This window comes from Littorina saxatilis, linkage group LG8 (assembly GCF_037325665.1).
Source record: "Littorina saxatilis isolate snail1 linkage group LG8, US_GU_Lsax_2.0, whole genome shotgun sequence".
In the NCBI taxonomy this organism is placed as follows: domain Eukaryota; kingdom Metazoa; phylum Mollusca; class Gastropoda; order Littorinimorpha; family Littorinidae; genus Littorina; species Littorina saxatilis.
The window spans coordinates 20,643,343-20,659,499 of NC_090252.1; the positions used below are offsets into that span (position 1 = coordinate 20,643,343).

The window sequence follows — 16,157 nt, forward strand, 5'->3', positions numbered from 1 at the left end:
ACAACACCAACAACATCAACAACAACAACAACAACAACACCATCAACAACAACAACAACAACAATAACGACAATAACAACAGCAACAACAACAACAACAACAACATCAACAGCAAAAACAACAACAACAACAACAACAACAGCAACAACAAAAGCAACAACAACGATAGCAAGAAAAAAACCTTTTAACAAAACAACAACAATAAAACAACCGTGTTCGCACATAAACTCCTACTTCTCTTGTTTCCTCTGGTACTATAACCAACAGAAAAACAAGAATGATACGCTATTGAACATGTTTAATTTAAACACAACAAAACGTTCATGAGTATGTTGTTACACTTGCCTTCATATAAACTGGTCATTGGTCTGATGTACTCGTGAACAGCTTGTTTTGATTAAATTCAAACTTTCCAATAGCAAAACATTCTTGTTGTTGATTGTTGATTTTTGAACATTAGCAGTCGATTTCTTTTTAATGTATGATTCGGTGCATTGTAACTTCTCTCATCAGGTGTCTGTAGTCAGACATTAAATGAACAGTTGGTGATTAAGGAGGACTGTTGTCACCACTATAGATGTCTTAATTATTGGTGTACGGTTTGAGTACATTGCTACAGCCAAAACTGCACTTACATATTTCAAGGTATTTATACAACTATTGCAATTTAACAGAGAGTTACGGCGGTAAAAAACAGAATCCTTACTGTCAGAAATTGAGCAAATTCTATTTTTATCATAGTTCTGTTGTAAGTTTGCATTTCAATGAATGATGTTACCTAACTGCACTATTTTTCTGTTCTGACTCTGGCCCTAATAGCTTTTTTCATAGTATTCGTCATTTTCGTTAACATGAATATCGTACCTGCTTTATATAAACACTTAGCCATTATGCTGACATTACTATGTTTTTTTTAAATGTTATTTTTGTTATCTCAGTTGCATGCAGGCTGCTTCAATCCTGTCTTTTTTGCCTCTTTTTTAATTTTTCTTTTAACATTTAGTCAAGTTTTGACTAAATGTTTTAAAATAGAGGGGGAATCGAGACGAGGGTCGTGGTGTATGTGTGTGTGTGTATGTGTATGTGTGTGTGTGTGTGTGTGTGTGTGTGTGTGTGCGCGCGCGCGTGTGTGTGTGTGTGTGTGTGTGTGTGTCATGTGTGTGTGTGTGTGTGTGTGTGCGCGCGCGTGTGTGTGTGTGTGTGTGTGTGTGTGTCTGTCTGTGTGTCTGTATGTGCGTGTGTGAGTGTGTAGAGCGATTTAGACAAAACTACAAGACCGATCTTTATGAAATTTGACATGAGAGTTCCTAAGAATGATATCCCCGGACATGTTTTCATTTTTTCGATAACTACCTTTGATTACGTCATATCCGGCTTTTTGTAAATGGTGAGGTGGCACTGTCACACCCTCAATTTTCAATCAAATTGATTGACATTTTGGCAAAGCAATCTTCGACAAAGGCCAAACTTTTGTATTGCATTTCAGCTTGGTGGCTTAAAAACTAATTAATGAGTTTGATCATTAAACATTGGAAACTTGTAATTAAACTTATTTTTGTATTAAACGATCCAAAAAAAATTTCATCTTATTCTTCGTCATTTTCTGATTCCAAAAACATATACATATATGTTACATTTGGATTACAAACAAGCTCTGAAAATTAAAAATATGAAAATTATGATTAAATTAAATTTTCCGAAATCGATTTAAAAACAATTACATCTTATTCCTTGGCGGTCCCTGATTCCCAAAACATATAGCTATGATATGTTTGGATTAAAAACAAATTCAGTAAGCTAAAACGAATAGACATACAGAAAAGCGTGTTATTCTGCTCAGCGCGACCACTACCGCACTATTCTGCATGGCTTGTCGATTTCACTGCCTTTGCCACGAGCGGTGGACCGACGAAACTTGGAGTATGTGGTCTTGGTGAAAAAAGCAGTGCGTTCAGTTTCATTCTGTGAGTTTGACAGCTTGACTAAATGTTGTTATTTCGCCTTATGCCACTTGTTTTTACATTTAGTCAAGTTTTGATTAAATGTTTTAACATAGAAGGGGAATCGAGACGTGGGTCGTGGTGTATGTGTGTGTGTGTGTGGGTGTGGGTGTCTGTCTGTGCGTGTGTGTGTGTGTGTGTGTGTGTGTGTGTGTGTAGAGCGATTTAGAGTAAACTACTGGACCGATCTTTATGACATTTTACATGAGAGTTCCTGGGTATAATATCCCCAGACGGTTTTTTTCCATTTTTTCCATAAATGTCTTTTATGACGTCATATCCGGCTTTTTACAAAAGTTGAGACGGCACTGTCACACCCTCATTTTTCAATCAAATTGATTGACATTTTGGCCAAGCAATCTTCGACGAAGGCCGGACTTTGGTTTTGCATTTCAGCTTGGAGGCTTAAAATTAATTGATGACTTTGGTCATTAAAAATCTGAAAATTGTAATTACAATTTTTTTTTATAAAATAATCCAAAATTACGTTCATCTTGTTCTTCATCATTTTCTGATTCCAAAAACATATAAATATGTTATATTCGGATTAAAAACAAGCTCTGAAAATTAAAATATAAAAATGATGATAAATATAAAATGTCCGAAATCGATTTAAAAACAATTTCATCTTATTCCTTGTCGGTTCCTGATTCTAAAAACACATATATATGATATGTTTGGATTAAAAACACGCTCCGAAGGTTAAAGCGAAGAGAGGTACAGAAAAGCGTGCTATGCAGCACAGCGCAACCACTACAACACTAAACAGGCTCGTTAATTTCACTGCCTTTTGCACGAGCGGCGGACTACGGTCATTGTGAAAAAATGCAGTGCGTTCAGTTTCATTCTGTGAGTTCCACAGCTTGACTAAATGTAGTAATTTCGCCTTACGCGATGTGTTTGTTGTTGTTGGCGGGGAGCATCCTTCTTTATTGATATTTTTTTCTGTTTCTTTTTTCTGCTTTTTATATTAATGTTTCTACTTTAAATATACATATAGCATTAACAATACTACATTATTTCTAAATGTATTTTAAACAACTTTTTTGTCTCTTACCAGTTCGCTCCCTTGCCCATCGTAAGCAAGCTTACGATGCCCCCCCTGTAGTTTTCCACTGACCAATTATCTAATTATAATTTTTTTTTTTTTTTTTTACATTGGATGGGTCGGACAGTGGATAAACTCATATTTAAGACACACTTTATGACTGAAACAAGCTGGGTTTTTGTTATAAGTTAGTTATAGAAATGCATTATTAGGCAACAAAAAAAAAGTCTGTTAACGGTAACATAGGCCAAAAAAATAGGGTCGGGAGGTCGGGACTTTTTTTAAATTTTTTTTTTATTTCCCCAAAACATAGTTTTAAGTTATTTTGCCAAAAAACAAAGCCCCTTTTTTTTTTTCACATTTTTATTTTTTTTCCAATTTTTTTTTCCAAATTTTGTTTGTGTGTGTGTGTTGTTTTTTACCAAATGCCAAACAAAAGTCTAGGGTCGCGCGAAAAAATAGGGTCAGTCAGGATACCGTAAACAGAATATTTTTTTTGGGGGGGGCCTTAGGCATGAAACGTCCAACTTTGAAATTTGGGTGGGGGTATTCAGGTGACAATAACTTTTTTGTTTATCAGCAAAACTCTATAAAACTTTGCTATGTTATGTAAAATGAATGCCCAAACAGACTAGTTAGCAGCATATCTAAAATAAACTGAACACAAAAAAATTTCTTCTTTGTGTTTGTCACGTGTTCCAAAAAATGGGCGTACAATTTTTAACAAAAATCATGTTGTCACCCCCATAAAAAAATTTACCTTTAAAGATAGCACAATTCTCTTTGCAAATATGAACAGCTTATTCATTTTCCTTTCATTTGATGTATAACTTTCTATATTTCATTTAGAATATGACCCCAGATAGCCACTCGGCAAGTAGGCACCAACAGCACTGTAAAATATGCCCTAAAACCCCCGAACTGGTAAGAGATAACAATTCCCTCTCAAAAATGCATACAATATCCAGAGGGGAACCATATCTAGAAATACCAACACACATTTTGATTATCACAATCAAATAATTTACATAACTTATTAGTGCCTTGGAACTTTGTGAATTTTCAAACATGTCCAAAAAACCTTCCTTTACGGTAATTTCTAATAATCATATTAAATTTGCAATTCACTTTATCCTCAACGCATTTTCAAATGAACATAATTTTCGGGCAAAATGTTAAAGCAAGTTCAATATAATCAATTTCGTTCTCACAGTAAGTACAACAATTTCTCGAGAAAATACCTATTTAAAACAATAACATATTTGTGGGGTAAATATTGTGCAATATTTTCCATTGTTACTTTCGCAATCTTGTTTCAGTGGTTACTTTGTTTACCATTAACCACTGCTGTTTTCCCGGCCTGAAATTAAATGTATTTTCCCAAAATTTAACTACATGTATAACCGGCTCCACATATTTTTCCTTCATAATTAATTTGCAAAATTGACAAGGCTTACTCAGATTCTTTAAACCGTTAAATCTACATACATTTCGATTTGCAGAGCGTAGAGCTGCTGCTCTGTGAAGGAAATCAAACAGCTAACAACTGAGTCATGCCGAGTTAGCATTTGTTCCTTCCACGATACACGGAAGCCAACCAGATACACGCGGAAAGTGTATTACACCGAGTTTTTTTTTTCTTTTTTTCCTTCTTCTCTTTTTTTTCTCTTTTTACATTTAGTCAAGTTTTGACTAAATGTTTTAACGTAGAGGGGGAATCGAGACGAGGGTCGTGGTGTATGTGCGTGCGTGCGTGTGTGTGTGAGTGTGTGTGTGTGTGTCTGTCTGTGTGTGTGTGGAGCGATTCAGACTAAACTACTGGACCGATCTTTATGAAATTTGACATGAGAGTTCCTGAATATGAAATCCCCAGAGGTTTTTTTCATTTTTTTGATAAATGTCTTTTATGACGTCATATCCGGCTTTTCGTGAAAGTTGAGGCGGCACTGTCACGCTCTCATTTTTCAACCAAATTGGTTGAAATTTTGGTCAAGTAATCTTCGACAAAGCCTGGACTTCGGTATTGCATTTCAGCTTGGTGGCTTAAAAATTAATTGATGAATTTGGTCATTAAAAATCTGAAAATTGTAAAAATAAAAAAAAATTATAAAACGATCCAAATTTACGTTCATCTTATTTTCCATCATTTTCGGATTCCAAAAACATATAAATATGTTATATTTGGATTAAAAACAAGCTCTGAAAATTAAATATATAAAAATTATTATTAAAATTAAATTATCGAAATCAATTTAAAAACACTTTTATCTTTTTCCTTGTCGGTTCCTGATTCCAAAAACATATAGATATGATATGTTTGGATTAAAAACACGCTCAGAAAATTAAAACAAAGAGAGGTACAGAAAAGCGTGCTATCCTTCTCAGCGCAACTACTACCCCGCTCTTCTTGTCAATTTCACTGCCTTTGCCATGAGCGGTGGACTGACGATGCTACGAGTATACGGTCTTGCTGAAAAATGGCATTGCGTTCAGTTTCATTCTGTGAGTTCGACAGCTACTTGACTAAATGTTGTATTTTCGCCTTACGCGACTTGTTTTTTCTCTTTTGAACCTCAGTTACAATATGACTCGCTATGAGTATGATACTGTGAGCGATGCTGAACAGTCTAAACATAAACAGATTGGGTTATAAATAGCAATAATATCATTCTTTCGGTTAACATGGACAATCTTCGAAAATGTACAATATTTTCAATCAATTATAATTTAGCTATAATTCTCTCCGTGAACAGGCATTTGCACACTTTCTCTCTTTCTCTATCCTCTCTCTCCCCATCCTCTCTCTCCTCTCTTCTCTCCCTCTCTCTCTTTCTCTATCTTTAATCGTCCTCTCTCTCTCCCCCTCTCCCTCTCTCTCTCTCTCTCACCCTCCCTGCCTCTCTCTCTCTCTCTCTCTCTCTCTCTCTCTCTCTCTCTCTCTCTCTCTCTCTCTCTCTCTCTCTCTCTCTCTCTCTCTGATACTGTGAGCGTTGCTGGACAGTTTAAACATAAACCCTGCCACTCTCTCTCTTTCTCTCTCTCTCTGATACTGTGAGCGATGCTGAACAGTTTAAACATAAACAGAATGGGTTATAAATAGCAATAATATCATTCTTTCGTTTAACATGGAAAATCTTCGAAAATCTCCCTCTCTCGCTCTCTCTCCCCCACCCCTCCCTTCGCTCTTTCTCTCCCTCTCTCTCTTTCTCGCACCCTCCCTCTCTCTCCCTCTCTCCTTCTCCCCCTCTCTCTCTCTCTCTCTTCCTCTCTCAATCTCTCTCTCTCTCTCTCTCTCTCTCTCTCTCTCTCTCTCTCTCCCTCTTTCTCTCTCCCTCCCTCACTCTCCCTCCCTCACTCTCTCTCTCTCTATTACCATGGTTGTATTTAAATGAATTAATAATAATGATATATTTTGCTGTTCGTGATAATTGTTTTCATCATTGGTTCACCTGAGTTAATACATTGACATTTGCAGCAAGTCATTTACAATAGCATGATAGTACTGGGTTTCTCAGTCAAAAAGCCGAATAGAGAGCTCTCTTTCAAATATACAATTTGGGTCAAAGCCTTCTCTGTATTTGTATATACTTACTGACATTTTTGCAACAAGCAGAATAAAGTTAATATTTTTTATAGTTTGGTCCTGTTGCTTGTTCGGTTGAAAACCAATTAATACGTCAGTTTCTTTTAATTTTATCTGTGAACCTGTTTTTATATAAATTTGCTTTTCTACGTTCTTCCAAACAATTGATATTCTTGGGCATTTAAAGAAAAAAGTGTTCAATGAAATCAATATCTTCATACAGACTACAGCGATTGTTTTCACGTTTTTTTCATTTTGTGTAGTAAGATATTAGTGGGGTAGATATTATGCAATATCTTCCAGTGAAGTAGCCTTAATCGCTCTTCCTTGGTGCAATTGTTTGCTATCATCCAATGATATCTTTCTATTTTATAGTTATATTTATTCATCCAAAAATGTATTGAGCAAGGAGTACTTGCTTTTTGTTTGGTAAGTAGTGATCTACATTTTTTGGGAGTCCAGTTTTTAAGAGATTGAGGTTCTAGAGAGACAGTCGCTTCTTGACTTTGGTTATTGTCAGCTCGCAATGATTGCGCAATGAGCGCGGTTCGCATTGCATTATAATCAAACAGCTGAGCAGGGTAGTCCTCGATTTTTTCTGCAATACGTGCGAGTGGCAATAATCCCTATTCCAAGATACTGTCTGTCATGTATGGGCATTGGTTTATCGTGCTTTGACTCAAATGCATCTTCGAAAACGATGAATGGCCTCAATAGTTGCAGATCATTGTTTTGGAAACAAGTGTTATTGACTTGGCTTGACAATAAAAGTGTTTTCTGTGAAAAGTATGATTTTGCACCAGTAATATTAAAGGACCAATGCATTTGGAACAATATGAATATTCAATTTAAACATAAATGCCTATTTTTTTAAAGATTTTATAAAACATAATATCTCATTTGTAAAGGATGTTATGAATGAAAATGGTATTATTATTTCTTTTGAAGATTTATGTCAAAAAGTGGGTTATAAACCATCCAGACAGTTTGAATACAATGCATTATGCACAGCACTTAAATCCAGACGTACAGACACATTACCATATCAATATTTTACATTGCAGGATTTCATTGTTAACGGTGGTAATATAACAGCAAAGTTTATTAGAAAATGTTTAGTTGATTTTGATGTCCAGATTCCGAGTGCCTGTGATTTTTGGAAACGAAAACATAATGTAGATTTGGATAAGAGAAACTGGTTACTGGCCGTTAACAGCACAAAAGAAGAAAGATTACGTCTGCTGCACTGGAAACTATTACATAGAATATATCCAACCAATATTTTATTAAACAAAATGGGATTACGAACATCGAATAAGTGTGAAGTTTGTAATGAATTAGACACCCTTGAACATTTCTTTTTTAGTTGCCAAGAGGTGATGAAGGGTTGGAAAATATGTAAAGATTTTGTTCATAAGAAAATACATGTTGCCATCATTGAAGAAAATGTTTTTTTTGGTTATTTTAGGGAAAGTTTGAAAAGTGATTATATTTACTTTGTGAATTATTGTATTTTAATTACCAAAATGACCATTGGAAAATTTAGATATGGGAAAAAGTTAGATTTGGGTGTATCATTGGAAACTGAGCTGAACATTAGGAATAAATTTATGTTATGATTACTTTTATGTATTTATTTATTTAAACATATTAGTTTACTGATAAGGTTTATTGATTTAAAAATGTACACATTTGACAGAGAAAAGAAAAGACCTATGAAGAAGGTTTGCTCCAAGCCACACACACACAAAAAAACACACAAAAACAACAAAAAAAATAATAATAAGGCAAAAAATAATTGTAGTAGCAAACCTGCATGCAACTGAGGTTAAAAAAAAAAATAAAAAAATAAAAAAAAAAAAGAGTGGCAATAATCCCTTGTCTGTCCATATATCTTGGACGTAATTTATGTATGCATTTGTCCATCTCTTGGAGAACGGAGGTCTATTTCTGTACATTATCTCTTTGCTATTCCAGAGACAGGTATATTTGAATTCAGTATTGGACAGGTATATATTTCTGAATTCAAGCCATTTAATTAGACATGATTTCCAGAATTTAGATTTTACTTTTTCGAGTCCTAAAAATGTTTTTGGATTAGCAGTAGCATTGAGGCAGCAAAGGTTTATTAAAGATGTAGGTTGGTATTAATTTTCATTTGGCAGATGTGTCTATTTTTAACTGAGTTATCCATGTCATCATAAAGGAGGCTTGCATATCTATTATGTTTATCATATTACAACCTCCATTCTCCCCTACGTTGCACATTACACATCTTTTTATCTTTTCAAAGGCTCGCGTATTTGTGTACTTCTTTTTCCATAAAAATCGAAATAAGATTGTATTTACTTTCTGTAGGATAGTGGCTGGAGCACTTAAAGCTTGCATTGGGTATACAAATTGTGAAATCAAGAAACTTTTTACAACACATAATTTGCCTGTGATACTAAGGTTTCTTTTAGACCAAAAGCTTATAATTCTTTCTATTTTTTCGATTCTTTCCGACCAATTCTCATTTATGTCTGATGCAGTGACATCATTTTTAAAGAGTATACCTAAAATCTGTAGTTGTTTTTTTTCTCCATTTTAAGTCACAGTGATGTTCTCTGCTGTCCTTTTGGGATCCTAGCCACATTGCTTCCGTTTTGTTTTTATTAATTTTTAGTTGTGATATTTTCGTGAAATCAGTGACAAGCTTCATTGCATTTTCCAGATCTTGTTTTCCTTGTAATAGCATGCTAATGTTGTCAGCGTACATTGCTAATTTTTATCATATCGATTGAGTTGTTAGTCTCTATCTGGGACCGAGGTAATCGAAGTCCGTGTATGCTTGGATCGTTTCTAATCTTTATTGCAAGAATTTCCAGTCCGAGAATGAAGGCCATTGGCGAAAACGGGCAGCATTGGCGAATTCCTGTCTCAATCGGGAATGGTTCGGAAATCCAACCAAGGTAGTTAATACTACTTTCGGTCTCATTTGTGAGAACTTTTTGCACGGAGTTAACACAGCTCACAAACCAGAGAACAGTTGACTTCGTGAATGGGAGCTAGTTTAGCAGCACAATTGACGACTGTCCATCGGGGAGAAAGGTCTCGATGTTAATCGCGCGGGAGGATACAATTCCCGGAGAGAATGCAGTAGAAGGTCCCAGCCCTTGTGTTTTCGGAGACGCGATTGTTAAAGCACTTTAACAGGTAACTTTAATAGGCATTCAAATATCGATATTTTTTGTATCGCGTAAGCTGAACCGATTAACATTGCAGAAACTAGTTTGTAGAGGACAGATTGTAAAAACAAGATGTCTGCTCTTCATGTTTGTGCAGTGCGTCCAGTAACCTGTCCATCAGAAGAGGATTGCGGCCAGATGCTGGGGAAGAAGAATAATCTGAGAAGCCGCCGAAGAGCTTATTTCTATGGATCAGTGTAGCTGAAGTTCGACGGGACTTTCACGAAGCTAGCAGTGAGGTTACAGTCCGGATAGTTCGACCACAGGACGAAGTGAACTGGTTAGGTCGAGATCGCAAGTCGGAGAATTAAGTACACCGCTACCTTTTTTCAAGTAAAGGACATATCGGCAATTTGTGTGTGTGCTCTTGCTGAGCTAAGCCATGTTCAGGGGAACCTATTTAATTAAAATATGATTAGTGTTTAGCATCTAGATCAGATGCTTGCCGCAGTCTGGTCAGAATCATAAGTCGTGTGTGACCAATCACATCTGTCTGTCACAGTTGCAGGGCGTGGCTAACATCGGTATGACCAATCACATCTGTGTTTTACAGTTACAGGGCGTGGCTAAAACTTTTCTGGTCAATTACATCTGTCTTCTACAGTTACAGGGCGTGGCTAAAACTGTGAACAGTGACTGTATTTTTTCTACTTACACACTTGCCGTGTGTTGGTATTATACTGTGGATATCGTGTGCCTTTGATTTCACAGACTGTGTGTGTGTGTTTTTCTGTCTACCTCAAGGGTAGCGATTTTGATACACTCAGGGTAATATTATGGTTAGTTTGTGAAAGGAATGTTCAAACCTGTCTTCAAACCTGTGAGTACCCTGTTTTGAATATCTAACCCTGATATCTTTCTATTCATGATCGTGTGTACATGTGTGTATGTATCATAACTGTATCCTTGAATTTACCCAATGCAGTAGAGGGAACGTATAATTGGAGTTGTTGTTTGTTCCCCAATGATAGCATATTAGCGCATTTACATTTATTCACTGCTGTACAAATGACCCTATATTCAAAGAATCGCGTAGGCTTACATCCAACCTTCTGCTGCATAACATTAAAGGGCAAAAACTCATTATTAACAGATACATCCTTTACTCGACAAACGCCTGCTTTAATCCAAACGCTAAAAAAACCAGCGTTTGGCCGCAATACATTATATCACTGCTGTTCCATAAACACGTATCACTTAACAACATTTCTCCACCTACTGCTCTCTGAATCATGTCCTTATTTTTCAACCCAAAAAATAACCCTTGTTTCCAAAATACATTTTTAATTAATCCCAATCCTTTAAAATTGTTTTCAGTGGTGTTAGAATGGAAACAACAGAACCTTTCACCAAGCTTCGAAAACATATGTATTGGTATCTGTTTCCATCTTTCCTGCTTTTCGTTCAATGCATTTGCAGCCAAGGACAACAAACAAGAGGACTGCATATCAATGACATCAATCATTTTTAAACCCCCATCAGGAAACTCTTGACACATCACTTTTATTTTATTTTTATCAAATGCCTTAGTGTTTGAAAATCGTTTTTTCCAAATAAATCTGTAAAACAAAGTATTTATCTCAGTCAATACCTTTTCGGGTATTACCAGTGCTTGCAACGGATAAATAATCTGCGATAACAAAATAGATTTCACAATGCATATTTTCCCAATGATACTACCATTTCGTTTAAACCATTTCACAATGTTGCGTCGTATATTTTCAATACGGCTTGTCCAGTTTTCTTCAATCTCAGAGACCGATGAGGAGCTACTGAAATAAATTCCCAAAATCTTAACTTGTGTAGTCCACCTTAACCCACACTCATTTTCATAACCATATTTATTACTGCCTAAGGCCATGATTTTCAGTTTTTTGTCTATTCATTGCCAAACCTGAGAATTTGGAAAATAGGTAACAAGGGTTAATGCGTTTTTTAACTCATCCATATCGTTCAGAAATAGGGTCACATCATCAGCATATAATAATATATTAAAAAACTCATAACTCATAACTCATAACATTTTATTGATCCAACAAAGGACATTAAATTGGTCATCAGCACAAATAGGTCATTAATTAATAATTATAAAAGAATAAGAGAAGAAAATTCATAAAACCCATGATAAAAATATCTAAAGTAATATATGTACAACTACCATACCCTTTTTTCTTGCACACATGACACACCGACACACCAGTTATTATAGTTATCATAAGTCTCTTTCGGCAGAGGCAGACCCTTAATTGAACCATCATTTCGATTTTTCAAGGCCAACATTTCTAATGCAAGAATGAAGGCCATCGGTGAAAACCGGCGTTCAATTCAATACATTCCGATAACCAGCCCATAAAACTAATAGAGCTTTCCGATCTATACAATAAAATATCTACCCATCTTACAAAGACGGCACCAAAATTAAATCGTTTAAATGCATACACAATAAACTCTTTGGAAATTGTGTCAATTGCAGCTTTATAGTCCAGTGCTACAAGAAACCCAGGTTTATTATATTCGTTTACATACGAAACTAAATCGTCTATTTGCCTGATCGCTGAGCTAATGGTCCGACCCTTCAAAAAACCGTACTGATCTTCACCAATAATATTTAAAATAAATTTAGATAGGCGAACTGAAAGAATCTTCGCCAATATTTTATAATCAGTGTTTAATAGTGAAATTGGCCTCCAATTATTAAGGTCGTCCCTCGGTAACTGTTTACCTTATGAATTAATATCATTATTGCCCGTTATTGTGCGACGGTTAATTCTCCCTTCAAGAAAGATGCATGAAAGGAAGTCAATACCATGTATTTTACACCAGAACAACTTCATAAAGGAGGTTGTAATACCATCACATCCCGGGGAGGAACCGTTTTTCATATTTTTTTAAGGATGTCGATAATTCTGTTAAAGTGATCGGACTATCAATTCCTGTATTCTGCTGTTCTGTTAATTGTGGAACTTCAACACCATCCAAAAACTGTTCAACCACAATCACATTTTCATCAAACTCAATTTTTTTTTTGTATCTCCTTCTAAAAAACTGTACTTGTTCAGTCAAAATATCATCCTGATGTGTTATCACCTGACCATCTGCTTTAGCCAGACGATCCATAATTTTCGCGTTTGTGTGTGTCTTTTCCATATTGAGAAAATACTGTGTATTTAGTTTGGGCTCCCTTAGCTTCCTGTATTAAATAAATTTCCAGTTCTGCTTTTACTTTTTCCATCAACAATTCGTTATTATCTTGATCTAAAACAAGGGCTTTATCAATCCTATTCCAATTCTCCAACAATTCCACATGTCAATTAAACTTACATCTATTTTTTTCCTGACTGTACCGAATACAGAATTCTCTTATTTTAATCTTACACATGTCCCATTTAACGTGATCCTCCCTTATTTCATCTTGTATTTAAAATTTTTCCAACATCAAATTCAATTCATCAACAAAGACATGATCCTTTAACAAACTATCATTAAATTTCCAATATGATGGACCACGCTGAAATGAACATAATGTATGTTATGTTAACCGACCGATGGTCGGATTGTGCAACGGAACATATACTACAATCTCTAATATTATTTAGAACAGAATCGGTAACAAAAATATAATCCAATCTGCGAGCAATGAACGGATTTTTTTCTTGACCACATACATTACTATGGTTGTTTTATTTTATTTTTATTTTAATCACGAGTCAAATCATACCTCCAAGGCGGAAGACAGAAGGCACAACAGAAATGTTGCGCTCAGCAACATTGTTCCCTGAAACAGTCATAAAGGAAAATGAGCTATATATATAATTTCGTGTCAATATTCCAATGTGGTTTCTTCGTATTCATCTGTCTTTTTGGCAATTATTTCCTCTTTGCCAGTTTTTGTATCCATGGAAATGAATCACAGACAACAACGTTTGTCCAAACGAGTAGGTTTTTTCCAACATAAAAACAACTATGAAGTATACCTTGGAATAAATATCATATGTCATATTCATAGACAATATGAACGTTTAGATCAATCCAAATTACACCAATCAGAAGAATGTATGTTACAATTAAAATAATTAACTTTACATTTTCGATGCGCATCGATTAAGCACTAGAGCAATCAAATAAATACATCAGATGGTAATATGTTGTTGTTTTGAAAATCTTCTCAAAATCGAAAGGACAGGATGTAAGGCTAGGCTTTGTCTAAAACCTCTATCCTTATGCATTACAGATCAGTCTATCTTTCCGCAAATACGAGAACGCCACAACCCTATGGAGCGCCTCAGACAGGCAGACACAGCGTTACGAAATATTTCTCCTGCCTTTACCTGTATCTTTTTCTCTGCTCAACTGTCCCTGCTCCTTGTCAACGCCTGGGAGACATGATCAGCCAATGATGTCTGTCAGCAGATTGTCAGCCTTTATATAATGTTCATGGCGCTATCTTGTATTGCTATCATGGTGAATAGGCACGCCCCACTCTCTCATACTCTCTCAAAACCACCAGCACCCAATTCCAAAGGCAGTCACACACATTCTCAAAAACGCACGCACGCACGCGCGCACGCAAACACACACACACACACACACACACACACACACACACACACACACACACACACACAAATGCTGACGTGTCAGTTAAGAAGAACACCTTGATATGCGATTATTGTATGAGTTGAAGTTTTTGTGGGGTTGTCCTGAAATTGATTGACAGCTTATTCCGATGCTAACGTGTAAGTTACGATGACAACATTGATGCGAGTATAGCGCGAGTTGCCTTCTTTTTAGCTCTCCTGAACATCATAGACAGCCTATTCCGATGCTGACGTGTAAGTTGAGAACACCATTGATGCAAGTACAGTGCAAGGTGCAAGATTTGCAGGACTATTCTGAACATGATTCACAGCATATTCCAGACTGCCTCCACACCGTCCCCTTGTTACTCTTGTCATGTTACAAGTCAATGCTGTATCCGGCCGAATTCTGCAATACATATTATTCAAGTTAGTGAGACATCACAGTTCCAGAAGAGATTTATAGAGCAAATAAAGAAAATGATTTATTGAACGAAGCACTGTAATAGTTTGTATACCGATATTGTCAGTAACTCAAGAGAACTAAAAAAAAGTTTCACCACGCACATTTTGCTACGTTCATTTGGATAACTTCAAAGTGTGGACAGGCCGTGTTAGATCAACTTGTTTGTGTGATGTCTCAAATTTGCAGACAAAGCTCTTTTTCATATTTATGTTAGTAAATTTCAATGTAGCTTTGGGCTAAAACGTGCAGTACTTGCATAAAGACTTCATTAGTTATTTGCAATTCCAAACCTTCGCGCTTGTATTGGCACGGCCGGTCGATTGAATGTGGCTGCTGTGCAAAGTGACGCCCCCTGATTTGACTTTGACAGGCTGTTCCTTGTTCGAGGCCCGGTTTGCTCATTTTCAAAATACATTTGGTATGTTTTTCGTGTTGTATCTACACTCCTCGGGGAGGCTAATGCTAAATATGGACGGTGAGAATGCTCTGAACCCTACATGTAATCAATCATCATAGTTGTCTTCTTCACATTTGCCGAAAATGTTGATTTGCTGAGCGTTTAAAAGCGCGTTATTATGTCGTCTGCTAGAGAAAAGTCAATCCAATCAGTCGACTGCAACATGCTGTCGGGATAACAATGACTCGTGCTATTATGTTAAACATAGGGAAGCTTAGATGCATACATATTTGGTTAATGCGGAGACGACAAGCTACATGCCACAATAAAATAAAGGATGAGATGAGACTTCTCAAATAGAAAGAAGGGGCACAGGCGCATGAATACTCTTTCAGAGATTGATAGCGCACTCTTGGAGTGCGCTAACAGTTTTAGTGCATTGCCAATCAGCTGTTCCACATTAATCATGTGACCGCAGTACTTTCTGACACTTTTTTTCTTCATTTGTACAAATTTGTAGTTATACAAAATGGGTTTTGAAAAAGGTACATAGTAGGTTATTAGAAGTACCACAGTTCAGTATTTAAGGCACATGCGTGTTCTTATGGAGGGGGTGGGGGTGGGGTGGGATCTAAAGTTACTGACATCGTGGTGCTTCCAATACCCTATCCGGTACTCTTTTCAACACTCTTGTTGTATAACTACAAATCTGTGAGAGAAAACATAAATCAGTGGAAATAATATTAGGCCTCATGGAAACACAACAATTCGCCTTACCATATCTGATCTAGTCGGGTGTTTATGGGGGATAAGACTACCCTTCCTCTTGTTCACATACCAAAAATCAATCAGCACCCTG

At 36.1% G+C, this 16,157-nt stretch overlaps 1 protein-coding gene across 1 annotated transcript in view; it reads right to left on the reverse strand.

Annotated features, from left to right (window-relative positions):
- Positions 1–14,264, reverse strand: part of LOC138974548 (uncharacterized) — a 90,684-nt gene extending 76,420 nt beyond the window's left edge. The window contains exons 1-2 of the mRNA XM_070347264.1: positions 14,187–14,264; positions 13,577–13,633 (exon numbers count right to left, since the gene is read on the reverse strand). Of these exons, the coding sequence (XP_070203365.1) occupies positions 13,577–13,627 (51 nt within the window). The 5' untranslated portion in view covers positions 13,628–13,633; positions 14,187–14,264. The remainder of the gene's footprint in view (positions 1–13,576; positions 13,634–14,186) is intronic.
- Between the last annotated feature and the right edge of the window lie 1,893 nt (positions 14,265–16,157).